This window comes from Paecilomyces variotii, assembly GCF_004022145.1.
Source record: "Paecilomyces variotii strain CBS 101075 chromosome Unknown C8Q69scaffold_1, whole genome shotgun sequence".
NCBI lineage: Eukaryota > Fungi > Ascomycota > Eurotiomycetes > Eurotiales > Thermoascaceae > Paecilomyces > Paecilomyces variotii.
This window is the reverse complement of record NW_021167140.1, coordinates 3,738,959-3,764,665: the sequence shown is the minus strand read 5'-3', so window position 1 is coordinate 3,764,665 and position 25,707 is coordinate 3,738,959. Positions and strand designations below refer to the sequence as shown.

General features: G+C 48.8%; 8 protein-coding genes across 8 annotated transcripts; 3 read left to right on the top strand and 5 right to left on the bottom strand.

The window, feature by feature from the left end:
* Positions 1–33: 33 nt before the first annotated feature.
* On the bottom strand, positions 34–1,764 carry C8Q69DRAFT_453614 (hypothetical protein). Its single transcript, XM_028629638.1, has one exon. The coding sequence runs from the start codon at positions 1,670–1,672 to the stop codon at positions 425–427; it is 1,248 nt and encodes a 415-aa protein (XP_028489728.1). The 5' UTR covers positions 1,673–1,764; the 3' UTR covers positions 34–424.
* A 7-nt stretch (positions 1,765–1,771) lies between these two features.
* Positions 1,772–3,403, bottom strand: C8Q69DRAFT_512882 (putative aquaporin transporter; the record flags this gene model as incomplete). Its single annotated transcript, XM_028633302.1, has 5 exons — positions 1,772–2,435; positions 2,578–2,774; positions 2,831–2,862; positions 2,920–3,105; positions 3,210–3,403. 5 exons carry the CDS (start codon positions 3,401–3,403, stop codon positions 2,067–2,069), a joined length of 978 nt encoding a protein of 325 aa, XP_028489727.1. The 3' UTR covers positions 1,772–2,066.
* Positions 3,404–4,590: 1,187 nt separating this feature from the next.
* Positions 4,591–5,567, bottom strand: C8Q69DRAFT_503580 (oxidoreductase; the record flags this gene model as incomplete). The annotated part of the gene is made up of 5 exons (XM_028632502.1): positions 4,591–4,680; positions 4,743–4,951; positions 5,004–5,092; positions 5,170–5,465; positions 5,520–5,567. 5 exons carry the CDS (start codon positions 5,565–5,567, stop codon positions 4,591–4,593), a joined length of 732 nt encoding a protein of 243 aa, XP_028489726.1.
* A 3,267-nt stretch (positions 5,568–8,834) lies between these two features.
* On the top strand, positions 8,835–13,159 carry C8Q69DRAFT_47030 (LEA domain protein). Its single transcript, XM_028630825.1, has 2 exons — positions 8,835–12,325; positions 12,395–13,159. Exons 1-2 carry the CDS (start codon positions 9,185–9,187, stop codon positions 12,920–12,922), a joined length of 3,669 nt encoding a protein of 1,222 aa, XP_028489725.1. The 5' UTR covers positions 8,835–9,184; the 3' UTR covers positions 12,923–13,159.
* Positions 13,160–14,314: 1,155 nt separating this feature from the next.
* Positions 14,315–15,771, bottom strand: C8Q69DRAFT_396457 (sn-1,2-diacylglycerol cholinephosphotransferase; the record flags this gene model as incomplete). The annotated part of the gene is made up of 4 exons (XM_028627741.1): positions 14,315–15,227; positions 15,281–15,402; positions 15,461–15,586; positions 15,649–15,771. 4 exons carry the CDS (start codon positions 15,769–15,771, stop codon positions 14,315–14,317), a joined length of 1,284 nt encoding a protein of 427 aa, XP_028489724.1.
* Positions 15,772–16,076: 305 nt separating this feature from the next.
* Positions 16,077–20,728, top strand: C8Q69DRAFT_453594 (hypothetical protein). The gene is made up of 2 exons (XM_028629637.1): positions 16,077–19,993; positions 20,057–20,728. Exons 1-2 carry the CDS (start codon positions 16,514–16,516, stop codon positions 20,360–20,362), a joined length of 3,786 nt encoding a protein of 1,261 aa, XP_028489723.1. The 5' UTR covers positions 16,077–16,513; the 3' UTR covers positions 20,363–20,728.
* Positions 20,729–21,498, bottom strand: C8Q69DRAFT_453592 (hypothetical protein). The gene is made up of 5 exons (XM_028629636.1): positions 21,431–21,498; positions 21,297–21,368; positions 21,125–21,199; positions 21,031–21,063; positions 20,729–20,970 (listed from the first exon to the last, which is right to left on the bottom strand). The coding sequence occupies exons 1-5, from the start codon at positions 21,458–21,460 to the stop codon at positions 20,944–20,946; spliced, it is 237 nt and encodes a 78-aa protein (XP_028489722.1). The 5' UTR covers positions 21,461–21,498; the 3' UTR covers positions 20,729–20,943.
* On the top strand, positions 21,499–25,490 carry C8Q69DRAFT_412280 (nineteen complex-related protein 2-domain-containing protein). Its single transcript, XM_028628314.1, has 7 exons — positions 21,499–21,746; positions 21,820–22,932; positions 23,344–23,466; positions 23,519–23,871; positions 23,929–24,210; positions 24,263–25,016; positions 25,064–25,490. Exons 1-7 carry the CDS (start codon positions 21,542–21,544, stop codon positions 25,309–25,311), a joined length of 3,078 nt encoding a protein of 1,025 aa, XP_028489721.1. The 5' UTR covers positions 21,499–21,541; the 3' UTR covers positions 25,312–25,490.
* Positions 25,491–25,707: the final 217 nt, after the last annotated feature.

The following is a 25,707-nucleotide window of genomic DNA, read 5'->3' as shown; positions in this document are numbered from 1 at the left end:
TTTTTTTTTTTTTTTTTTTTTTTTCTCTAGAGTTGTCCAGCCAAGAAAAGCAGATTTAGTAGAATTCTATAATAACTCCCCGTTCCCAGAGATCCGTCAAGTACATACATAGGAAGAATATGGGCAAAGAAAAAAAAAAAACCCCCCCGAAAAAAAAAGAATATGAAAGTAGAGTTCAAAAGGAAAGTTTTCGCTTAAGAAAGGACCTGCGGGTACACATTCCCTTTTTGTTTTCTCTTTCAAGCAGAATAATAGGTAGGTGACTGGGTTATTCAACTCATTTCATTCCATTCGAAGGGGGGAACTCCTATCTCTGCTCTCTCTCTCTGTGTCATGTCATGTCATGTCATGTGTAGAGTAGAGTAGAGTTGCTGGTAAAAAACAGAAAAGAAAAGAAAAGAATAATAAGACTGTGCTTTTTGCTTTATCGCCAACTTCCCCATCCGCGATTCTGGCTGCCTGTGTTGGGGGAATCTTCTCCGGCTTTGCGTTCCGCTTCGACCATGCGGTCGAATTCTCGCTGGGCTAGTTCTCGTTCGCGTTGGCGGTTCCGCTCTTCTGAGGAATATGAATCGGAAGCATCAGATGACGTCTGGTTCGGTTGTTGCGGGGAGCGGTAGGTCTGCTGCGGTCGTCGCTGTTCTGCATTGCCCGAGATATTCTGCTGACGGATGCGCTCCCAGGTACTGCCGCCAATAGCGCCGCTTGAGGACGAGTCATCCATTCGGTAGTCGGGGTTCGTGGGGCTGGCGTTATCGTCATCAAAGAAGTCAGAGCTGCCATTGCTGCTGCTAGTGGTAGCTTGGTCGCCGTATACTTGGCGATTCGGCTGAGATGGCGTCGGTATCGACTCTCTGATATCCGTCGTTCCCGTGCCGTAGTATGTATTATTACCCGGAGAGTCCGCGCTCAAGTCTCCCTCACTGCTCTGCTGTTCCTGGCTCTCTGCAAGGGCGCCCTGCTTCATTCCCTCTCTGGCCCGTTGGGCCCGTTGGGCCTGCTGGTGACGGTCAGTGACCCGCTCAATTTTCCTCCTTTGAATATCCTCCGGTTTCTGCTGTCGGATTTCCTCTCGTAGTCGCTCCAGTCGTGGGTCTACCAGCATCTGCGAGGTCGATTTGTAAGAAGCATAGATAGACGAAAATATCAAGCCCGTAATAGACCACCCGAACAGTCTGACTGCCGAGGCGAATGCGAATTGACGCATGAAAGCAGGGTCTGACTTGGCGAGAAGTCTGAAATATTCAGTGATGGCCCTGAGATCGATTCGTCGGTGCGGACTGGCCTTGACCTCCCGAAACTGATACAACGTATGTGCGACTCCTGCGGCGAGACCGAACGGGAGACCCAGCCGAGACAGATAGAGGCCTCGACTGCTCGATTCGACAAAGCAATCCAACTCCTGCTGTGTCGGGTATCGCTGTATAACCAATTTCGTATTTTCGATCCGCTCAATGAGCCCCTCAGAGAATCGACGCTCCCAGTTTCGTCTTCCGAAGAACGTCAGGTACATGCCAAGGAGGCCGGGTTGGTAGATGAGATCTTGTCGAACTTGTAGTGGATAGTACTTTGCAAAGGGCGAATTCGGGTCGACTGAGCGACTGAAAGGGTCTGAAGAGGCATTGTCGCTCTGGAAGCCATCCGCCTGCGGCGAGGCGTCGTCGAGGACCATTGTGTCCAGTAGCAGAGACTCGAGTCTACTGCCTCTGGAAAACAGAGCCGTTGATGAGTATGCTCTCTAATGATAAAGTATCAAGTTGAGATTGCAATTGCGTTGCACAGAGGGGAATCCGAAGCTCGAGCTAGCTGTTCCTGGAGCTGTCCGGTGACGTACCGCTTAGTCATCGGAGACAACGTCCGGCGTTAAGCAACTATGAAATAACTATCCAAAACATAAAAAGAAACAACATCCTGTATTCATTATGACACTTGTGGCTCCTCATTTGGTATCTTCATCGACTGACTGCAATTCTTTCTGGGTCCGAAGTCCAGTCTGATTGGATCATCTTGGGGCTTTTCACAGACAGTCGGCCACCGAGGAGACCGCATCATGAAATTCTTGTACTTCACGAGACAGTTCTGATAAATCCAACATGCTCACTGCTAGTCCTCCCTCCGAGCTCGTCTTCTCTGACCATCTTCTTCGTACCTGTACGTAACTTTTTCTCAAACCGCTCTCGCAGAAACAACTCCCAGGTCGCAGCCGCAAAAAGCACAACTGGAAAATGCACCAGAATCGCTACCCAGAAGTATAAGCGGTAGGAGAAAGTTCCCCCGCAAAGGAACAGTGTCGCAAAAATACGTTGATCAACACTCCTCGCAATATATCTGGCAAAATCCTTGACAGTAGTAGCCGGAGCAAAGCCCCATACCATAGCTCCATACGTGATACCGACAATCACGGTAGCCTCAATTGCTGTCCAGATAAGAACACCCTATCACTGTGTCAGATGACCCAAGTCAATATCCAAGAAGACAGGGAACCTTCACATACAATGAGGGAGTCAACAAAGAATTCAACCCTGTTCTATAGTCAGCGTGGACATTGTTGACGGATCTAATAGTCCATGGACCTACATGAACAGGTAGCCAAATCGCTGTGAAGTTCCTGGAAGTTCCTGGAAGTGAAAGGAAGATGCCCGCAGGTCCTAATGGAGATACGAGGGGCTGATTTGCAGCTAGCATTGCTTCCTTTAAAGCTCGGATCTGGTTCCAATAGATGACCACGACCAGCAACCCAGCAACCGTCGCTCCGAGTATTTGGGAAAGAATGTCTGAAAACCAATAAAGTCAGCTGGAGAAACATGTCGTGGTGGATCGATAAACTTACACCGTGGGACTGTCTTCCAAGGAAAATCCCGCCTTAAAGACTGTTCAGTAACGAAAAGATACAGTTGTAGGTTTCGAAAGTCTCCTTACCACATTGCAGAAGCGATGGTAATGGCAGGGTACATATGCCCCAAAGACAAGATCCTGACGAACAGGGCGATAAACGAGCCTACGGTAAATGCGAAGAAAATCTGAAAGAAGCTACCGTATGCAGTAGCACGAAGCTCTTTTTGAGTATTGAGCACGAAAGTTGTAATGGATGCGAGACCTGGAAAGCTGCGTAAGATATGTTAGCAATACTACCGGTACCCGAGGGAGATGCCGTGATTCCATCTGGTCGATTCGAACAGAAAAGATCGCATGCATCCTGGGGTACATACACATAGAAGAAGGCACCAGTAGCCTCTGCAATGCAGCTGAGCTGGTCTGGCGTTATCCGTTCAAAGTGCAAGATCCGCTGAGAGATCGACTTCGCTGCTAAGACATGCCTATACGCATGGCGACGGATTGCCTCGGAGGTACCAGTCTCTAGGTCAGATACAGTCTGGGTACGGTGGAGGTTGTCTGAAGACATCCTGAGGGAGAGGCAGTGTTGATGATAGGATATCCAAATGGCGAATGTGAGGCGATCAACGACCCAGTTATGCTGATAACTTGTGTCTCAGCAGTGACGGCCCATAACCAACGGAGAGGATGTTCGGCTTCAGCTTCGGAATATGCAGACGTAGCCTTTTGAAAGAGGCAGAGTGCGAAAGAAGTTGGAACTTCCCAATATTAGAACATCGTCCTTTCCCTGTACCGGAAACAGGCAACAATGTCTTCAAAATAAAGTAAGAGCTTCCCAATGAGATCAACCCGTGAGATGTACGGACTGGTCATTTGTTCTGGGTCTTTTCGCATCGTATGTCTCGTCATATGTTCAATGGCAAGAAAATCTGGCCGAGCCGCAGCCTCTTAGTTGAAGCCATAGGATTTGTATTGGCCGCTTCGGAAGTGAAGCAGATGAGGAGTATGAAAGGCTGAAGCATGACGTGACAGTGTAAGAATCCACAGAAAAAAATAGTCTAAAGTAGGTCAAGTATAATTCACTCAGAAACAATCTTTGGAAAGTGAGAAAAGAGACAAATTCTGGATATGTAGATCTGAAGCAATATTAAGGCTTGCTTGAACTCAACTTGAGCGCCATGTGGCTATCAGTGAGGAAAATATGAATATCGGGTCCGGGAAGATCGAACTGCGGAGTTCTATTTTGCAGTCGAATAGTTCAGAGAATTCATAATGGATATATGACAGAGTGGAGATAATGTTTCCAAATAGAGTCCGTGGAGACAGCATCTGGTCTGGGGACGCCGGGAAACCTAATACGGTGGGATTGAGGGATATTCAAAGTTGCGTCGGTCATCTACTTCAAGGTATTTGCGCCTGTGGGTACTAATACCATCCCAGCATGCAGCTCAGGAAGCCTAGAACTGATTTCAGTGAACAACCAAGATGTTTCGTCTGACATACAGTCTAGCGCAGCGAAAGTTCTGTACAGCTTTATTTCCTGTGATTCCACGGTGAAGTAACAATAATAGTAAAGCTTTTCGGCCAAAGCTTCGTCTATCACGAGACCATGGGCATACGTAGTTATCGACACTAAAGTAGAAGGGTTGGCCTATCCTGTAGGACTTATATAGGATATTAACCTAGTATTATTTCCATACTTGTTGTCCATTTCCTCGATGTATAACTGACCAATTTCATTCTCTCCATGCTCTCTTACCATTTTTCAACGTAAGGACGCAAGTCGACTTCGAATGCGAACGTCGTCCTGGGCTGGGTGTGCAAGAACCAGTATGAATCGGCGATCTAGACAGGAACGTGAGCATTTGTCATACCATAGGTATAATAAGCAGCAAAAAGTCACTTACAGCATCCGGACTAATCTTGGCATCGGGATGGTCGAACTTCCAGGACTTGGTCCTGGGAATATCAATGACTCCGTCCACGATGACGTGGCTAACATGGACACCTTGCGGTCCGAACTCTCGAGCTAGACTCTGAGAAAGCGCTCGAAGCGCGAACTTTCCACTGGCAAATCCAGAACAGTTGGCAGAGCCTCGGACACTAGCGGTAGCACCTTTCGAAGCTATGAGTCTCTCCTCTTCAAACAGTCCGCAGTTAAGACTCACCAGTGAAGATCAGCGACGGTGGGTGTTCCAGAGACGTAGCTTTGAGGAGCAACGGAAGAGTGGCCTGCGAAAAGTTGAATGCGCCCTTTCTATTATCAGAGAAGAGACAGTTTATCAGCTACAATATCATCCATGCTATGTATCGGAACGGCATTGATTATCTCACCCTTGGCTCTCAAATCCGGACAGAAATTCCTCTTCCGTCAACTCCAAGAATGGCTTGCGTACAAAGCCTCCACCAGGGTTAAAGATAGCAGCAGCAAGCAGAGCACTGGGGAACTCTTTTGCAATCTTGTCGAAGGTGCTCTGAACGCTCTTGAGGTCCGCTAGATCGGTGCTGAATCCAACCGCCTTGCCGCCAGCAGCATTGATCTCCTCAACAATAGGCTGATAGTTAGTTGGGTTCCTGGAAAGCAGCACAACTGGATACGACTTGGCAAACTTCCTGGCAATGGACGCTCCCTTCAGCATTGGTCAGCAGATTGCTCAAAAACAGAACGGGATAAAACAACTTACGGTGCCGGAGCCGACACCAGCGACAATCGCGATTGCCTTAGCAGCCATTGCGGTGGATTTAATAGCAAGGATTAGGTAGTTATACGTGGAAAATGAACCGTTCGGTTGAGCTCCCAACTGTGAGTTCAAGAGCTATTGATCTAAGTATCGCTGAGCGCTACCTAGCGGGGCGATCAATTACAAATTACCTGGACGTTGCCTTTTATGCTAGTTACTGACTTCTCCGCACCCCTCCTTATTAATCCATTCCTTACAAATGTCGCACGTTTTGGTAAAATCAGGTGACCCTTTCCCGATTTAAAACAAACACCATTTTCTACGCTTCTCGCGTCATATATACCTACCTAGTAGTTATAACTACTTCACTGACTTTACTAATCTATCGGTTTTATTTAGTTTATCTGCTCTACTAATTTGCTAGCTTTATCAACCCTATTAAATATTATTAATCTATATACCCCTCTAGCTTTAACCTATTCTGCTAGTTTTGCTACCTTTTAAATCTGTACATGTTTCAAGTCGTGTTGTCTAAATATATCTTAGGTTCGGAACATGGCAGCAAGACCCTGAAGATCCGACCGTTGGAATACCAACTTATCTGCCAATAACGTGCAGGATATGGGCCTTAAAATGGCGGGGATTGATTGGGACTGCATTCATTATTGGCCTAGAAGAGTTTGCAGGTCTAATCGACCCTCCATTAACTGATCTGATGTGCGTCGGGGCTGTCGACGGGGATAATCTATATCCATCATAAACCAACCCAGTGGGTAGCTATACTGACAGACATAATGTCCATTACATATCAGTGAGATTTCTGATTCAATAACAGTCCCTTATAAGAGCAATCGGGTCAGCATTGACTGGTGATGTCTTTTAAAGATCAGAACATGACAAACAAACGTGGGAAATATGCATGCAAAAGAAGTCACAAAAAACTTTGACTGCGCAAATGCGCTTTCCGAATCCATGAACGCCGCCACCTACACGGGGTTTCTCTTATCGCTCTCATCATGTGGGCGAAGTATGCGCCAGAGACAGTTATCATCGGTTCGAGCGGAAAAGAGATGCTATAATATAGATGGAGAACAATAGGAAATCTGCATCATGCCGAACGCAAAAGCCTTGCGGGTCAACGGGATCGCGGATACGGATTCGAAATCAATATGTGTTTCGGAATGATTACTGCTCATATATGGACGTTTGTGGGAAAGAGCTCTGCAACTGTGATTGAGAAGGTTTATACGCCATTCTAGCTGATTATGATAACATAGTAGAAGAGTTTGCTAGCCGCTTCTCTTATTTCTTTCTCCTTCTCCGCTTATGACTCGAAAATAAATATGCTTTCAGTCCAGACGCTGATAATATATCGCTGCTGTTGCCGAGAAAGCCATGTGAATATTACATACACATTCGTACTGGGTGTCTGCTTCGCAGTTTCAACTGCATTTATGACGTCTCAGAACCTGTATATTGTGATCGTCGGCTGTCATCAAGTCAGCATCCGAATCTGACACAAGAGGAACCATGGATCGAGTGAGAGACTCAGGCACGATGGTGGAGACGCTGTATGGTGCGGTATAGTTGCCTCCTTTCTCAATGATCTTTTGTTTGTTATCTGTCTCATTCGATATATTCCCAGCAGTTAAATTCGAACTCAAACAAGGTCTTGGAGTAGAAAGGGGATGCTATGTACTATGCGAGAAGTCGTTGATACTCGTATACTACTCCCGAGTAGGAGGTACTTATGGTAGCCCCACCAGGCAGTGGCTGGATCTCAAACTCACGACAGGCTCAACTCCCCATCGAGAAGCGAACGCTAGGCGACATACCCTCCTCACATCCCAGTTTATCGCTTATCACTGGTCTTCCCCATGGAAGATGTGCCGTCTCAATCGCCACAACATTGGTTGGTAATTTCCTGTCAGACATTATGGTCGCCAGGTGGCATTACGTCAAATATCCAGACAGATCCTGTGGATAGAGAATTCATCGCTTCGCGTTCATCCTCGTCAGCATAATCTTGTCTTGGAGACGGTATGTCGACTATTATCTACTATAATACAATGGCTCTCCTAGAAGTCCACTAACTTCAGCTTTCGAGAGCAGCTAGACAGACAAAGTTACATAGGAGGGGCCCCTAGGGCTGTTATCAGGATGCGAGATCTATCCCCGCGTGTGATGTTGCACATCTACTACGTACTTGGTCCAGGACTAGTCACACACTATGGATAGAGTATGGTACTCATACGCTCTACTAGCGGATCCAGTACATAATTCCACCGGAGAATTTTTCAACGGTCATATGTGGAGAAGGGTCGCAACAATCACCTTGATCTGCCACGCCACTAGCATCAGATATGAGTACCGGCTATGAGCGCGCCGGGAAGCCGATGATATCACCGATAATGCCCCGCGACAGTTGAGCAGTTTAGCCCTGCTGGGGTTACGAAGAAAGTCTCCAAGATCTTTTATCCCAGTCAATGATTTCATTCCGTCTAGACTTCTGCGCCACAGCTCGCTTGCCAGGGTCCTGTCAAGCACGTTTATTCGGATGCTCCACCCGGGCATACAGTCCAGTCAGCTCTGGGTTGATAGACCGCGCTGGTGTACAAGTTCTGATGGCCTGGCCGTTGAATCTATACACTGGTCTATAATGATGGAATCATTCCAGGAAAACTAGCTACATTTTGATGATTTCCTAGCACGGACGACTTTTTCCGATTTTTCTAATCTCAACATCAATATGTCTGCATGCAAATGTGCCTGGGTATGAACGGCACTGGCATGGACTGTACCATGTACAGTACCTATCCACGGACCGTGACCGCTCAGTGGCTTACCAGAAAAACAAACACCTACCCCGTATCCTGCAACCTTGACGCCATGATGATCCACGATGTCTGGGCAGCCCACACCACGCACCGGAGACAAATTCAAGCATTGACCAACATCCTATTCTGAGTATCGCATACTCTATACAGTGGACTACCCAGAGAGCTTTGATCACCCCCATGCAGGCCCATCGACGACATACCAGGCGTAATGGATCAGGGAGGCCCCGGCTACCATGCGGAGCAACCAGTCCTGCCTTATGGCCCCTGGCATCTCATTTGCTCAACCATTCAAGATAACGATGCTGAGGCCGCATCTTCGAGGACTCCCCTGCTTCTTCTTACGCAACATCTGCTACCGCTTGGTGTGGCCCTGCAGGGAGAACTTCGGTACGCTACCCACTGATATGATAGTCACAGGGCTGTGATGTTTACTGTCCATATTTGCTGGCTGGTCATGACGTATAGTCTCGATCGCATCTGGGATTCTTTATGACTATGAAGAATATAAAGGACTCTCAAGAATGCTATTTCTTGCTCTTCCTTCGCAGATACCAGACAAAGTATATGATTATTTCTTCACTTTCATCTATGTGGAACGATTATCCTGTTTGCATTACGATTCTCTGAACAGCAAACTTGTGTATTCATATATTGATCTTGATCTAAAACGCACCACGAGCAGCAACACTGTCAATTAATCTGTTATCTTTTACTTACGGTTTACGACTCTTACGATTGATTCCCTACGAGCTCGCATCTACGTGAGCTCATCTACCGACCGCACGCCCTGCAGAACTATCATCAAAAATTGGAATAGTCATCGACAAAATGTCTGCTTCTACTTCTCGACCTCCCAAGCTCTCCCAGAAGGGCCCTTCTACTCCAACCAAGAGTGTGAAGGGTACATCTTCGTCGAAAGGTAGCCCGGCTCCAGGAACCCCGTCCAAGCCTACTCCACCCAAGGTCGGTTCGAAAGCAAAGGAGCAAGCAAGCCCGGCTACGGAAAAGGCAGAGCAGTCACCCAAGGCTACTCCGCAGACCCCAAAGTCAGGAAAGAAGGGCAGACAATCCGAGCAAAGAGTGCCAAAGTCTCCGCCGCCCCAGGAGGAGCCAGAGGAACCCGAGGAAGAGGATGAGAACGAGGAGGAAGAAGACCAGCCCCAACAGCAGGGCATTGAGATGGAAGACAATGAGGGCGGAGAAGAAGAAGAGGGAGAGGAGTCCGAAGGGGACCAGGACGAGGGCGATTTGCAGGAAGCGGAGCCAGAACCTGTCAGTGAGGAGGAGTCTGAGGAGGAGCAAAAGCCTAAGCCGAAGGAACAACGCGAGGTTCCACAAGAAGACCAGCAGGCATCGGGCTCAGGCTCCGGATCCTTCTTGGGTCGGGCAAAGGGCCTTGCCAATAAAGCATCAAGTGCACAGAGTCTCGCTGGCGGTGTTAAGGATACGGTCCAGGATACTGCCAAGAAAGGCAAATATATCGTGGGTGACAATGTGCCCGTAGACCTATCAATTTTGAAAGGTCTCGAGGTCGGCGAAGGTGGAAAGGTTCTCGACCAGGCCGGCAATCCGCTTGGTCGCGTCGTCGAAGGAGAACCAGAAGACCTCGTTGGGCAGGTCATTGGTGACAACGGGGAGATCCTCGATGAAGATGGAGACCTCGTTGGCCGCGTCGAAGTCCTGCCAGAGGCAGCTCAGCGTGTCTCTGACAAGGCCAAGGAGGTTCCTGAACAGGCAAAGGACACGACTGAGAAGGCCAAAGATTCTCTGCCTAGTCTGGCCGACCTAGAGGGTCTGCCTGTCTCTCCCGGAGGAGTGATCAAAGATAGTAAAGGCAACGTCCTCGCAAAGCTCGTTGAAGGTGACCCGGAAGACCTCGAGGGCTACACACTAAACGGCGAAGGGGATATTGTGGACGAGGATGGCGACCCAATTGGCCGAGCCGAGCTCGTTAGGCAAGAGGCGAAGAAAGCCGTCGAGGACAAGACAGATGAAGCAAAGGAAACCGTTGATGATCAAGCCCAAGGTGCCAGAGACAAAGCGGACGAAGCCAAAGAGGATGCTGAACAGACCGCTGATGAATCAACTGCATATGCTCCTTCAGGCCCCGACCTGAGCATCTTCGATGAGCGCGAGGTCAATGATCAGGGCCAGGTCTTGGATGACGAAGGCAATGTCATGGGTACCCTCGAGAGCGGCAATGCTAGTGAGGCAGCCGGAAAAGTTGTCAACCAGAGAGGCCTAGTCGTGGATGACGACGGCAACATTGTTGGAAAGGTCGGTCTGGCTGATGCCGCTAGAAAGACAGAAGAGGCTACCGAGGATGCAGAGCAGGAAGCAGAAGATGCTGATCAGGAGGCTGAAGAAGAGCTCCCTCCGCTCTCCTCCCTCGAAGGTATGAAGTGCAACAAGCAAGGAAAGATTGTCAGGGAAGATGGAACTCCAGTGGGAGAGCTCATCGAAGGCGATCCCAAAAAGTTGTCAAAGCTTGGAGTCCAACTCGATGACAAGGCCCAGTTCTGGGACAACCGTGGAAATGTAATTGGCAAAGCTAAGACCATTCCCGTGGAAGAGCCTGAGGACGAGGCACCTTTCGCAGGTCTGGATGGCCTGATTATTGTCGATAACGGATGGGTCGAAGATGAAAATGAACACCGCGTTGGCAAGCTCGTTGACGGTGACGCAAAGAAGCTCGTTGGTCGAGCTGTGGACGAGGATGGCGACGTTCTCGACAAGCGCGGTAACGTTGTCGGCCACGCTGAGCGTTGGGAGGAGCCTGAAGAGCCAGAGCCAGAAAAGCCCGACCTGTCAGTTGTTAATGGTCTGACTCCCAACAAGGCTGGTAATGTCATTGGGCCCGATCAGGTCCCTATTGCCCGCGTTGTCGAGGGGAACCCGAAGGAACTCGCCGGTAAGAAAATCGACGGAGAAGGTCAAATTTGGAATGACTCCGGGAAGGTCATCGGACGTGTTGAGCTCATCCCAGAGGATGAACGAGAGACCAATCCCGAGGGTCCCTTCGCCGGACTTGAGGGACTTGTGGTGAACAAAGAAGGCTTCGTTGAAGATGAGGAGGGAAGCATTGTGGGCAAGGTCGTGGAAGGAGACCCCAAGAAGCTCCGCGGACGCGCTGTCGACGAAGACGGAGATATTGTTGACAAGCACGGTAACGTCAAGGGACATGTGGAGCCTTACGAGCCCCCAGAGGAAGAAGTTCCCGAAAAAAACTTGTCTGCCCTGGCTGGAAAGGTGGTCAACAAGGCTGGTAACGTGGTTGATGAGCATGGTACCGTCTTTGGCCGTATCACCTCCGGCGACCCAAAGAAGCTTGCCGGCAAGAAAGTCGACGGTCAAGGTCAGATCTGGAGCGATGATGGCAAGGTCATTGGTAAGGCTGAGCTCATCCCAGGAGACGAGCAGGAGAGACCTGAAGGACCTTTCTACGGCTTCGAAAATCTAGTCGTCAGCAAGGACGGCATGGTCACCGATGCCTCTAGCAAGATCGTCGGCCGTGTCACTCAGGGAGACAGCAAGAAACTCGAGGGTCGCAAGGTCGACGAGGATGGTGATATCCTGGACAAATCCGGCAACAGCATCGGTAAAGCTGAGCGCTGGGAGCCTGAGGAGAAGAAGCGAAACGTCAACCCTATGTCTGGCCGCAAAGTCAACAAAGAAGGCGAGGTCCGTGATGCTGACGGCAATCTCATCGGCAAGTTGACGGAGGGCAATCTGAAGAACCTCATCGGCAAAGAGATTGATGACAATGGCTACGTCGTAGATAACGACGGCAACAAGATCGGCGAATGTACTCTGATCGAAAACCTGCCTGATGAAGAAGAAGGGCCTTCTCCAGAGGAGCTTGAGAAGCAGAAGAAAGCGGAAGAGGATAAGCAGTTGGCACAGAAGATGACCAACATTGTCCAGCAAACGCTCTCCCAGATCCAGCCTGTCTGTAAGATGATCACAGAGGTATGTTGCTTGCTCTATTCTACGTTTTAATGTTTCCATATCTACGATATACTAATCCTGTATCTGCAGCACATCGAGAAAGCCGACCGCACACCAAAGGAAGAGCTCGACGAAGAAAAGCTCGTCCAGGAAGTCAAGCCCCTGATCGAAGAAGGCGGCCGCATGCTTCAAGAATGCAACGGAGCCATCCGCGCTCTTGACCCGGATGGCCGCATCGCCGCAACCGCCAAAGCACGAGCTGCCCAGCGCGATGCCACTCCTGAAGAATACCAGCTCGCGGACGTCCTCAAAGAACTCACTGAGACAGTCGTCAAGACCATTGACAACGCCCGCAAGCGCATTGCCGATATGCCTCATGCCAAGAAGAAGCTGAACCCTCTCTGGGCCCTGCTCAGCGAACCGCTCTTCCAGATCATTGCGGCGGTTGGACTGCTTCTTACCGGTGTACTGGGTCTGGTTGGAAGACTGCTCGAAGGTCTGGGCCTCGGACCCCTTGTTCACGGACTACTCGGTGGACTGGGTATCGATCGCTTGTTCCAGGGTCTAGGACTTGGCTCCATTACGGAAGCGTTGGGGTTGGGTAGCAAGAAGAAATAAATTGGCCTCTCTACTCGTGAATAGAAACGATGAATGATGATGGTCATGTGGCGGGAAAGGAAACCTCTCGGTCAATGTTCAGTTATATATATTTACGATTCGGTTACCTATTGTGCACTATCAGTGATGTTCTGTGTTTGTTTTGTTTCTTTTTGCGCAGGATATCAAATTATATAATTAGTTCTTAATTTCCAAAATAGTATTTCTTCTATTAAAATAATTTGATCCAAGGTTTTTAACAGAAATGTTCACTCGACCCAACTTGCTACCGACTGGAGCGTGGGATACAGTATGACTATTGTTTCTCTTCCTCAAGCACACTGCCATAGGACTTGCAGATGATCATGACTAACTTCTCCGCCTTAAAAAATAGAACGAAAGGCCCAATTGTGACGAGCACGATGCGGAACATCATTATTTCTATACTGTCCCAGAGTGTGGGGATGTGGTAATATCCCAGTCTGGTCTCAAATGAATCGTTTGACGCCATTGACAGGGATTCCACAGTAATTGCACGCGAATACTTAGCCTGTTTAAGTAATCTTGCTCAGTAGATCTTTATGATATTGAAATACCGAAGATTCGAATCCATAATGTCAAAGCTTGAGGACTTCGCACATCTCGTGCGGTTTAAACATGGATAATTGTCAAAATATCTGTGCGCGAGGGTATCGCAAGACCTAATTGGAAAGGACTCGTATTGCTATTCTTCGTGCAATGATAATGGTTTATGCTTTTTTTTTTCTTTTTATCTTTTCTCCCCTGGCATAGCCTTTGAAATTTGTAGTGGATCTTCCTCTTATTTGGCATGAATATACGAGTGAACCGCGGCAATATCTAACATTACAGGCGATTTTCATTTCGATCTCTATCTGATATAGCAAGGAAAACATATAGGGGAATCGTTATTATATACAACCAACATTATCCAATGAGCTCTCTGATGGGTTTGTCCAAGCCAAAATAGACAGGCGTAATGGCAGCTGAAAAACCCAGATGACCCAGAGGCGTTGGGTAGCCAACTGATAATTACAATATGATATGATATACTCTTGTTGTAGAACCAAAAGTACGGAGATGGTAGAGATCTAGAACTCCTTACTATGGTCTGCAAGTGGTTCATGATATGCCTCAACAGATGACGCAGGAACCTGACAAAATTGCACGTTCCGCGAGCACGTCAAATATGGTGGTCTTCTATTGCACTGGCGTTCGTTCCTTCAATCGTTATGTGACGTCATGCGTTAAAACAATCATGCTGACATAGTCTACGTGGAGGCGTAAATGGTAGGCTGTGCGGAGATGCGATCAAGTGTCGAAGATGGTCTGTATTGATGGACGCAGTAGATTCGAGCCACTTGCACAGATCGTCTTCGGAAAATATGGTTTGCCTTAATGGTGCTTCAATCCGGCCTTGCTGGTATCCGTTCGAATGTTGTTGACGTTCAGCTTTCCCTCTCCAAAATCGCGGTACACTTTCTCTCTGGCCGCGGACTTGTCTTCCCTGATAGTCAGGCAGTTGATGCCCAGGTACGTGGTGATTCTGTTGATGACCAAGAGCGCCCAGTGCATGTAGGCAACGAAGGCGAATACCAGGTAACCTCGCAAGTACCATACTTCGATGGTAGCACTGACCTGGGGGAGACCAAATCGGGGTAGATTGCCAAGGAGCGCGCCTCCAATCAGCGGAGTAATAAGAACAGTCCAGTACGGGAATGGCTGCTTGAGAAGATGAGCCAGGATGATCTTAGTAGTCATGCGGCCAAAAACAAATGACATAGTCACGCAGAACAGAACTAGTCTGTTTTCCGCCAGCAAGGTTGAGTAGGGGGAGAAGAGCCAAGCAACAACGCAGCCAGTGAAAACGCTAATGGGGAGCCACTCCTTGAGGACTGGCAAGAAGGGGAGACCCTGGCGTTTTCTAGCCTGATAGACATTCAGGACGCAGGCTGGCAGGTGACCAATGAGGAATGAGCCGAAGACAACGTATACCCAGAGTTCCTGGAATGTAGACTTTCCAAAAATGTTTGAGTAGCCCAGATAATCTGAGACGCGGTATGTCCAGATCTGGGGTCCATAATGACCTGAAGCGATCATGACTGCAATAGCAATGAGGAGACCTTCGGTAGGACCGTTGACATATCCAAGGTAGAGCGTATGCGTATGGTATGTTTCCCAGGTCGAAAAGAACATGGCCAGGCATGGAATGAGAGCCGTAAACGCACCGATCTTGGTGGCACCGAGACCCATGGCGGCTGTTTCCAACAGACTTGCCAGTGTACAGTTCAGGGAATCGATTCCATGGCTTGTAGCAGTCAGCTTCCCAACCCAGAACCGGCGTAGTGTATATGTACGAACTCGAACAGTTCCCCCAGTCCACTAGAAGTCCCTGTACGTCTGGCCTGCTTGCCGTCAACGTTATCAAGAGTCGAGTACATCCAAACACCGAAAGCAAAGCTGTAGTAAAGCCAGGTAGGACCCTATAATCATGGACAGACTTAGCTGTGGACTAGTCGGAGGCATTATATATGTACGTACCGGCCCTACTAGGTCAGGCATGAACAGCTCGACAAAGATGACATTGGCTACAATGAAAAAGAAACCCAACAGGGTGACCATATTGGGAGCGATCCATAGCGGCAGCAGCTCGACGAATGCATTCCACTAAGGCGTATAGGTCCGAGTCAGTTACATCATCACGTACGATGGCGCATTGGGAGAAATACGTAGTGTTTCAATATGTACCGCGAGATAGGGGACTTGTCGACGCTGGAGTATTTATACGACTTCAGGTGCACCAGATGTTCATCGGAGAGCGAGTCCTGCGTCGCTGTGTGGTTGGAATACATCTTGTTAGTAGGAGAAAAATGGCGACTATATGGTGGGCAGAGTCAAGAGATGTTAGTTACCTTGCACCATCCTGAATAACGCACTCATCTCTTCACTGCGGTTCTTTATTCACACACTTATAAACTGCGAGAGAAAGTGGACGACCTCCGGTGCGACACCTGCGGGGAAAAGCAACCCAGGTGGGGCCACACAACAGCGATTTGGCAACGGAAGAGAGACCGGCAGAGAACTTGTCGAATGGCCGGATGGATGAGAGATGGGCTATACAAAAGAGCGGAATGAAGAGGAAAAGGAGCATTGGCAGCCTCGGAGTTTAGAGTAGCGGAGTTGAGAAATCACGTGTCACCTGCTCCATGGCCCGAGCTTCGCGATCTGCGGCTTCTTCGATTCCGTCAGCGTCAGCGTCGAGAGCAACGAACAGCTCTCCAGTCCTCCTTGTTGCCCTTGAGCGGCGTTTCCATTGTCTCTATTGGCGTGGCTGGTGAAGCGCGCTATTCACCACTTGCCGCTCACCACCTTCTGTCGACTGTGAAAGAAGCTACGACGTCGCCAGCTTGCTCCCGCCGCACGAGTCGCGCAACAGGTGTTACGATCACAGTCACATCTCTTCTGACAGTTCCAGATCTTCTCTACGACTTGCGCTTTATAGAAGACGATCTGACATGATATGGCGGCCTGGAGATGAAGGTGGATGTCACATATAGCGCACCCGGCGCAACCTACGATTAAACGCTCATCGCGATGCCGGGTGTGGTCGAAACCCCGGCGGCAGGCCCCGCGTGGCCAGGGCTTGGATACAGTGTCGCGCATCAGAAGGTGGAGCTGGAAATAGATTTTGTGAACAAGAGTCTCAAGGGGAAGACGGAGATCACGATCCATCCTCATTATAAGGACCTCAGGCTCATCCGACTGAACTTTCGTCAAGGCGACCTCAAGCGGTTGAACGTGAGCGGCAAAGCTCCAACGACCAAATATACAGACCCCTATGACTCGCTGAACCTCTATGGGCCTCACTACCACCAGCGCCTCGCTGCGAAGATTGATCCCCTCCTGAAAACTCAGCCGGACCCTGAACTGGTTGTTATGATCCCCAAAAGCGTCCGTATAGAAGAGTTGGATCCGTTCTCCATCGAGGCGCAGAATCAGATGGCGCTGCGTGCGACTGGGAGTGGGGAGGATGCGGATGGCCCCTTGAGCTCGAAAACAGCAGAGACGGCACTTCCGCGCTTTACGGCCTTGACAGTCTACGCAGAATTTGCTATCGACAATATCCGAGAAGGCTTGCATTTTGTGGGGCTGAATAACGGTGACAGACGTTACCCACACGCATTTACGACCAATAGCACGGGGTTGGGCGCAGGATCATGTTTATTTCCGTGTGTCGATGACCCGTCATCTCGATGTACGTGGGAGATTTCAATCAAATGTCCGTCCACGCTTGGTGATCTGTTCGATCGCAAAACGAAGGAGACGCAAAACAACAAGTCCACTGCCTCACGCAGTCCTTATCTAGCTGCTGATGACGAAACACTGGACATTACGGTTGCTTGTTCTGGTGATATGACGGATGAGATTACGGATCCCCGAGATCCTGGCAGGAAAACAGTATCTTTTGCGTGTAGTTCGCCATTATCTGCTCAGCAGATAGGGTTTGCGATTGGGCCTTTTGAATACGTGAACCTATCCGAGTTTCGTGAAAGCGACCAAGACGATCAGCTTGGACAGAACGCCATTCCTGTCCATGCATTCTGTTTGCCTGGAAGAGCAGATGAAGTTAGAAACACATGCTTCCCTATGGCAAAGGCGATCGATTTCTTCTCTTTGAGTTACGGTTCTTATCCCTTCTCCAGCTACAAGATATGTTTCGTGGATGAGATTGGCACCGATACGAACCCGGTCGCGTCGTTGTCGATCTGCAACAACCACCTTCTTTTCCCGGAGGAAATCCTTGATCCCATGTATGACTCTACGAGGACGTTGGTTCACGCCTTGGCATCACAGTGGATCGGCGTCAACATAGTCCCTAAGGAACCAGGGGACACGTGGGTGATTGTCGGCATCGCATATTATATCACGGATACGTTTATGAAAAAGCTTTGCGGTAATAATGAATACCGATTCCGACTGAAAAAGATGTCGGACAGGGTCTGTGACTTGGACTTTGAGCGTCCGTCCATATTCGACATGGGCAATATTTTGAAATTGGACCCATCAGAGATCGATTTCATCGCTTTGAAAGCACCCCTCGTCCTGTTTATCCTTGAAAGAAGGCTAACCAAGGCGAGTGGCAAACCGACCGTGTCTCGAATCATCTCAAGAATATTCCTCAATGCTCGAATGGGTGACCTGCCAAATGGGGCCGTCACAAGTGCCTTCTTCCAGAAAACTTGTGAGCGTTTCGGACATGCTAAGCTAGACACCTTCTTCCAGCAATGGGTGTATGGTGCTGGGTGCCCACGCTTCCAGGCAACGCAACGATTCAACAAGAAGAAGCTGGTGGTCGAGATGATGATCAAGCAAGTCCAGTCTGAACAGCCTACCAACCGGGACCTCGACAAATCCACGTTTATGCGCGACGTCAAGGAGGAGATCAGAGGTATCTATGCAGGGACAATACAGCCGGTGTTTTCTGGTTCGATGACCATTCGCATCCACGAGGCAGATGGCACACCTTACGAGCACATCGTTGAGATAAAGGAAGGCGTAACTAAGTTCGACATCCCATACAATACCAAATATAAACGGTTAAAAAGGAACAAGAGGCAAAAAGAGCGCGCAGCTGCTTCCACTGGGGATCCTAATTCTGAAGCGCAGGACGACGTGCTTTTGTACTGCCTTGGTGATGTTCTACAAACCGAAGAAGAGGTGCAAGACTGGAAGCTGGTGGATTGGAGCAAGGAGGATGAAGAACGTATGGGCCAGGAGTCGTACGAATGGATCCGTATGGATGCCGATTTCGAGTGGATTTGCAAGCTCTCACTCGTGATGCCGGGGTATATGTACCTGTCGCAATTGCAACAGGACAGGGACGTGGTCGCGCAACTGGAGTCCCTACAATACATGGCAGCCCAGCGACCACATCCCCTGATCTCCACGATATTTGTACGGACATTGATGGATCGAAGGTATTTCCATGGGATCCGCACGACAGCAGCAATGGCCTTGGTGAAGCACGCCAAGGAAGACATTGACTGGCTCGGCTTATATCACTTGGAGAGGGCCTTCCAGGAGCTGTTTTGTATCCCGGGATCGCCAATGACACGATCGAATGATTTTTCGGACCAGGCCAACTACAAGCTCCAGCTAGTAATCCCCGAAGCGATTTCCCAGGTTCGCGATAATTCGGGAAAGACGCCACTCAAAGTCAAGCGGTTTCTTTACGACAAACTGAAGTTCAACGACAACTCTAACAACGAGTTTTCCGATAATTTCTATGTCGCAACTTTAATGCAGTCATTATGTAATGCTCTGCTCGGAAAAGTTGAAAAGAGGGGGACTGACGATCCGTCAGTTCTCGATTTCGACATGGAACGCGAGCTAGAGAACCAGGCGGAAGAACAGATCGAAAAGGATTCCATTGCCGAAATTGACAGATACCGCAGGATGGACGAATGGTCCAGTTCGTTCCAGAATATTTACTCGAGGACTGCGCTGAAGTGCCAGCTCAAGTTCATGCAAGCTAAGCTTATTGAGCTCGACGTCATGCAGTTCCTCCAGTACACGCGAGCCGGTACCTACGATCGTCTTCGACTGGACGCTTTCGAGTGTCTACTAGATTTGGATGTTTTCCGAAGTCCAGAGTTGCTGAGATGGCTCATCTACACCATGTCTGCTGACCCATCGCCTTGGCTACGATGGCAGCTCCATCGTCTTTTCGGCAGAGCGCTTGCACCAGTTGCCTTTGGTGAAGGGCAGCAGAATGACACTCATCCGCAACAAGGTGACGGTCTTATTATCGAACAAGAGTCGTCAACGGAAGTCCGGCAGGCGGATCTAGCACGGCGACAAACTATAACAGGTGCCATTGATGCCCTGAAGCAGGAAATATCCGCGAATATCACGCTGAAGGAGTCACTCTGGGCCGCATGCAACTCCCCAGTTATCAGTGTCCTGGAGATGTCCGAGTTCCTCGACCTATGTAAGGTTCTGTACGACCCCGTCTATTCGAAGATGGTCTCATTGAAATTCCCCCGCTACTGGGGTGTACAACATCTTGGCAAGGTGAGCCGTTTCCCACTCTCTTCCCCAACCATTACTGCAAACCCGCCACTAACTTCCACGAAGGGTCAGCTACGTTTCTACAAGACGGCCAAGTACCGCACAAGGCCTCTATCCAAAGAACCTACCACCAGCCAGGGCAAACGCAAACGCGACGATCAAGGAATGCCTCCTCCAGCTCCCAGAATCACTTTCAAGTCATCGAAACTAGGATCAACATCCAGCCCAGCAAACCCACAACCTCCCATGAAAATCCACATCCCAGCTTTCGGTACACCTAAGTCTCAACCGCCAACACCTGGCGGAGGGGGCACAACGCCATCCACACCAGGCGGTGGGCCGCTAAAGCTGAAATTGAAACTCAATCAATAATCGCAAGAGATTACCCGCATGAATACCGTGCTGCTGATATCACTGGTATTCATTCCCCGTTCTATTGCATTTTCCTTTTTCGTTTTTTCATCAAAAATATATTTGGGGCATTCTATGTGCTATTTTTGATCGAAGTGTATTCTCATACCTGTTTGTTTCGTGAATTATGGGTGGGAAGGAAAGGGGGTCAACTTTGGCGTGCCTTGAAGGCGTGGAGTTTCTTTCCTTCTTGCTTTCTTTTGCCCCCTTCCTATGTTCGGATGAAGTCGTCAATTCGAGCATGAGGCGTACCTGCTTCCAGCGAAACCACTCGATTACAATGACATGCTAATCGAAGATATTACATGGCTATCAGAGGAAGGCAGACTCAATATAAAGTGAGATATAATCAAGTTTGCAAGTGCACTATTGTGACATCCGTAGTTGTATCTATGGAATAGTTGCTTTTTTCTTTTCCCTTAGTCGCGAATAACCGGCCCATGAACTCCCTGGTTATAGTAAACATGTAACCCCCGCCATACAAGGTATCGTCATTCTCAAATCAGTTCTGTATCTGAAATCTGGGTAGTCTGCTAGTTTGATCATTTGTCGCTTATCCGTTCGAGCGCCTGTATTGCAAATGTTAGCAATCAATCTCTTATCGCTATCCGGTAACAGGGATTACAAACCTCCAACATGACGACCGAGTTACCACGAATGACCTAAACTCATGATCAGCAACGATGAAAGAAAGTGATTCCTGGAGATATTTGTGCTCCTTACCACCATGCCGAGTCTCGCTTTCTCGCCGCCGCTCTTCTCTTCGACGGCCTCGTCAAGGACAATGTTCATGAAGACCTACGCAGCACGCAAGTCAGTCAATTATGTCTGAAGTGCACTCGGATAGCAGTAATCAAGTATGCCTGGGAGATATAAGCGGGGAAATGGGTCGTACATCGTAGCCACGGAGGATACCGATGACTTTGCGGTTGCCGTTCAGTTGAACGAACAACCGCTTTTCCATGTACTACAGACAACCAACTAGTCAGTTCACAGGCACTGGTATTGTATAGTAATTATCCAACGTACCTTCTTGAGTTCAGGCTGAGCTTGAGGCATCTTGTCAAGCCTGTGATGTTGTCTTCCTCTCCTGATGTCTCCGCGTTGTGAAGAAGCGGCCGTGACTTGCTTGGCGACCAAATGGGAGAGCTGCGCTGGAACAACAATGATCCGGCGCAGCTTCAAAAGCGCGGAAGAGCAACTGTTGCACTGCCTGGATACCGCAACACAGTCTCTGTTCCAGTTGTCTTTAGCCTGACAATAATGAGTTCTCTCTTCAAGAATCGTAACAAAGCGCGCAGGGTAGGTCCCGTTGAAGAAGATGAGGAAAACAGCACCGTACAAGGTGAGCTTCTCCGCCACTTAAGATGTCATCATGCTTGGTATGGGTAGGGTCGATCTAACCAATTCTCATACAGATGCAGAACCTGTCGTCAAGAGACCGGCGAAGTCAAAACAGAAGTCAAAGCTGCGTCTTTCTTTCGGTCCAGGTGAGACGTCTATGGCCGAAGATGAAGACCAAAGTGAAGTCGTAACGCCTAAACGACCCGGACTGGGAAGACGGGCCCTAGAGAAAAGCGCTCTCCAGCGTTCATGGTCTCCTTCCGGATCGTCGGACCATCTCCCAATTCGAGTCGGGCAAGATCAGGATCGCCCCGTTTACAATCAAGATTATCTCAAGGAATTGCGCGATTCCACCCCATCAACACCAAAACAGCAGAGTTCCGTACAGAGCGACGAGGAGCTAAACCAAGGCGTGGATGTAGCTGCTAAATTTGGAGAGGTGATGGAAATATCTAGGCCCACTTCTATTCCAAGCGAAGCAGAAATCCGGGAGAAAAAGGCTAGGAGGGCTCGGTTAGCGAGGGAGCAGGATTTCATTTCTCTGGATAAAGGCATTGAGGAAGAGGAGGACTATTTGTCTCTGGATCCTAAGAGGGAGAAAGAGGAAACTAGGCTTGTGCGTGACGATGAAGACTTCGCAGAAGGCTTCGACGAATACGTTGAGGATGGTAGAATCTCATTGGGAAAGAAGTCTGAACGGGAACAGCAACGAAGGAAACGCGCAGAGATGCGCGACCTGATCGAAGAGGCCGAGGATACGTCTGATGAGGACGATTCCGATGCTGAGCGCAAGGCCGCTTATGAAGCTGCGCAGAGGCAGGCGGCGATGGGGCACGACCGTGCTGATCATCCTGAGAGGCCGAAAACGCCTCCTAAGATCACATCACTGCCTCGTCTCTCAGATAGCCTGAGCCGCCTGCGTGCATCATTAGCCGCGATGGAAGTGTCAAAATCAGAACTAATCAACAGGATGGAGGAGTTACGGAAGGAAAAGGCGGATATAGCCACTCGCGAAGTGGAAATTCAAGCTTTGATCAAAGAAGCAGGGGATAACTATGAGAGACTCAGATCGGAGGCAGGTCTCAGTCCCAGTGCTGAAGGGGGTCTACCAGGTGACGATATCCAGAACTACCGCGGTCTCGAGAGTCTCGGGACATCGATGGCGACGCCTAATGCAGCTTCCCCAAGTGAGGCATCATCATAATACTGGACGGTCCTCAATCTCTCCGTTGGAAAGGCTATCACTCGGGCTGGAAATGGCACCTTCCTTCAGATACACATAGTCTTTCATTTGCCTCTTCAATCTCCTGCTCCTATTCTCCATGTATTATATTCATGTCCTTGACTATTCTCGTCTTCCTACGATATTATGATACCCAGTTAGAATATATATTACACTACAGATCTTCTCTGCAGCATGGGCCGCCAGCCATTTCTATCGTTCTTCCGGGAACCGTTACGTAGGATAGCACAAAAGCCATAGTAAGAACATTTGATCCTCTCTCTATCTTCTCACGTCACGTTCTACCGTTTCTGATGTTGTTCTAGCACGCAGCGCGATGTCATTCCCTGGTTCGAGAGTCCTATAGACGAAAAAGACGGGAATCCACCTCATCTCTATCGCCATTCAGATGCAACTCCGACAGAGCTCTTTTATGATTTAGCTTTAGTCGCAAACTTATCAACCTTTACCGCCACGCATGAGATAAACAATGTAGAAGGTATCATTTCTACCTGCTTCCAGGACGCTATTCGGTCTGACCTTACAAACAGCTCTCTGGGCTTACGTTGGCTTTCTTGGGGTGATATGGTTTACGTGGCTACAAGTGACTCTATTCGACATTCGGTTCGCACGCGACTCCGTATTCGAAAGGATATGCAAAGTTGTTCAGCTTGGGACAATGGTCGGCTTTGCCTCTGCCGGGTCCCGCTTCACCACAAGGATACGAGACGAAAATGTCTGGGCATTCAAAGCGCTCACTGTTCTTCTCGCCGTTAGTAGGCTGATGCTGGCAGTTCAGTATTCCATAAATCTGAGGTTCATGCGTAAGAAAATGAGGACTGCATTTAAGGGTATGGTCGTTATAATCGCGGTACTGTTGATTACAAGCGCCATCTATACTGGGGTGAGTCGAAAGATATATTACCTTATTTTGCGACAGGCATTTGCTGACTAGTTGAAGCTATACTTTGCTTTCGGCACTCCAAGAAGCAGTCGATCATACGTCTGGATCGTATGGTTCGCCTTATTTGCTGTTGAGATGGTCGTCATCATGGGAATCTCCGGCGAGACACCGGGCATAGGATTTGAGGATACGCATCTCAATGTGAGGATGGGGCTCCTGACATTGATCATTATCGGAGAAGGTGTGATCTCTGTCACTAGGATCGTTAACAAGACTGTTGGAGGAGGAGGCTGGACTAAATGGTCATTCGTCCATATCCTCGGTGTGACGACCACAGTTGTAAGTCTCTCGTCTTCTATATGATTCAGGGAGTCTAATTCTTTCTTCACAGTATCTCGTGTGGCAGTCATATTTTGATCTATCCCCGCGGATGAAGTATGGGAAGATCCGTCAACAGATATGGACTCAGCTGCATTTCCCTTTTCATATTGTTCTCATTCTTCTCCTCGAAGGGTCTCAAATCCTTGCTCTGACCCTAGACATCTCACTCAAATTGAGATACCTTGGAGAGACAATTTTGTTCGTGTGCGAGAGGCCTCGTCCTGACCCTGCCCGCGCAGTGAGGCTTCTGAATAGTACAATTGTGGACATGGAAATCGATTATTCTCGGGGGGCGTTGAAGGAAAAAGAATCAATAGATTCAATCATCAATGCGCTGGCAGACCAGCCTCTTTGCCCTTCAAGCCACTCTGCTCATTATTCTCTAACTCAAGATCGAGCCGAGAATCTAATGAGAAACGTGACTGCGGCCTTGTTTTCGAGTATGGGAATAGCTCCCTCGAAGGGAAATGACACGAGTCAGCTTGACAAGAACAAGTTCTTAATCATGTACCTTCAACTTCTCAGTTTTGTCTACGTGTACTTCTTTGTCGTGGCATCCCTAACCATGGCTTCCTTTTCGGTGTTCACCTTCCTCACGCGGCGTCATCATCGCAGGCTGTACAGATATCTAGCTGTCGGAACACGCATTGTCCTTGCGCTTCTTCTGGCTGGGTTAATCTTATTCGCGCTGGAATTCAAGCTTGCATACCATTTCATGACCAGCCCTATGATACTTTTCACTGTCACTCTGGTACTATTCACCGGTTCGTGCGACACTTGTCACTACGCCTCCAGTATACTGACTCTTTAGTTCTCTTACTCGATAGGCTTTTCGATTGGCTTTCCACCAGGGAGCAGACGCGACCAGGCCATATGGAAGGTAGTGAAAGCGGTTCGAAACCGATGCCATCCAATACAATACCTCTGCGGAATTTGTCATCTCACTCATCTCACATGTCTGTCGCTCATGGCCACCTTGTAAATAATCTGTCCGGAGAGCAGCATGTCACGTCGTTCCAATCACCAGATATGGTACCTGGTTCATCGCATTCAGTGTGACTTTAGAGATATTCGCCGTCTTCGCTACTCTGCTTGCGATAGAAGGGAATTAGTTAACTTTCCTTGGAGTTTCTTACTGTACGACAAGCTGGGCTAGGAGGGTTCGGAATCGGATGGACATTATTACGCTGGAGTAATGAGTTTTGGATTTGGCGTGTACGATACCACATTATACAGGAAAACATAGGAAACCATCTCCTAATCTGTAGTGTCGACGGCATTAAATATGGCTTGGATGAACATAAATCGGGTTCAGAGGAATTAGAAGTTAGGGACTGTTATGCTTTCATCAGTAATCGCCATCATGCTGTTGAGCTGGGATAACAAAGACATAACTGTATAAGTAGTAACTCAGTGTAGCCGCAATTAGAACAAGAATTGTTGATTACTGAACAT

Coding starts and splice junctions, on each gene's coding strand:
- C8Q69DRAFT_453594 (XM_028629637.1), top strand. CDS start 16,514: ATGCCGGGTGTGGTCGAAACCCCGGCGGCAGGCCCCGCGTGGCCAGGG. Junction 19,994..20,056: donor GTGTACAACATCTTGGCAAG/GTGAGCCGTTTC, acceptor ACTTCCACGAAG/GGTCAGCTACGTTTCTACAA.
- C8Q69DRAFT_47030 (XM_028630825.1), top strand. CDS start 9,185: ATGTCTGCTTCTACTTCTCGACCTCCCAAGCTCTCCCAGAAGGGCCCT. Junction 12,326..12,394: donor TCTGTAAGATGATCACAGAG/GTATGTTGCTTG, acceptor CTGTATCTGCAG/CACATCGAGAAAGCCGACCG.
- C8Q69DRAFT_453592 (XM_028629636.1), bottom strand. CDS start 21,460: ATGCCTCAAGCTCAGCCTGAACTCAAGAAG. Junction 21,369..21,430: donor CTCAGCCTGAACTCAAGAAG/GTACGTTGGATA, acceptor GGTTGTCTGTAG/TACATGGAAAAGCGGTTGTT. Junction 21,200..21,296: donor GTATCCTCCGTGGCTACGAT/GTACGACCCATT, acceptor CGTGCTGCGTAG/GTCTTCATGAACATTGTCCT.
- C8Q69DRAFT_453614 (XM_028629638.1), bottom strand. CDS start 1,672: ATGGTCCTCGACGACGCCTCGCCGCAGGCGGATGGCTTCCAGAGCGAC.
- C8Q69DRAFT_412280 (XM_028628314.1), top strand. CDS start 21,542: ATGGGAGAGCTGCGCTGGAACAACAATGATCCGGCGCAGCTTCAAAAG. Junction 21,747..21,819: donor GGAAAACAGCACCGTACAAG/GTGAGCTTCTCC, acceptor ATTCTCATACAG/ATGCAGAACCTGTCGTCAAG. Junction 24,211..24,262: donor TCGGTGTGACGACCACAGTT/GTAAGTCTCTCG, acceptor CTTTCTTCACAG/TATCTCGTGTGGCAGTCATA.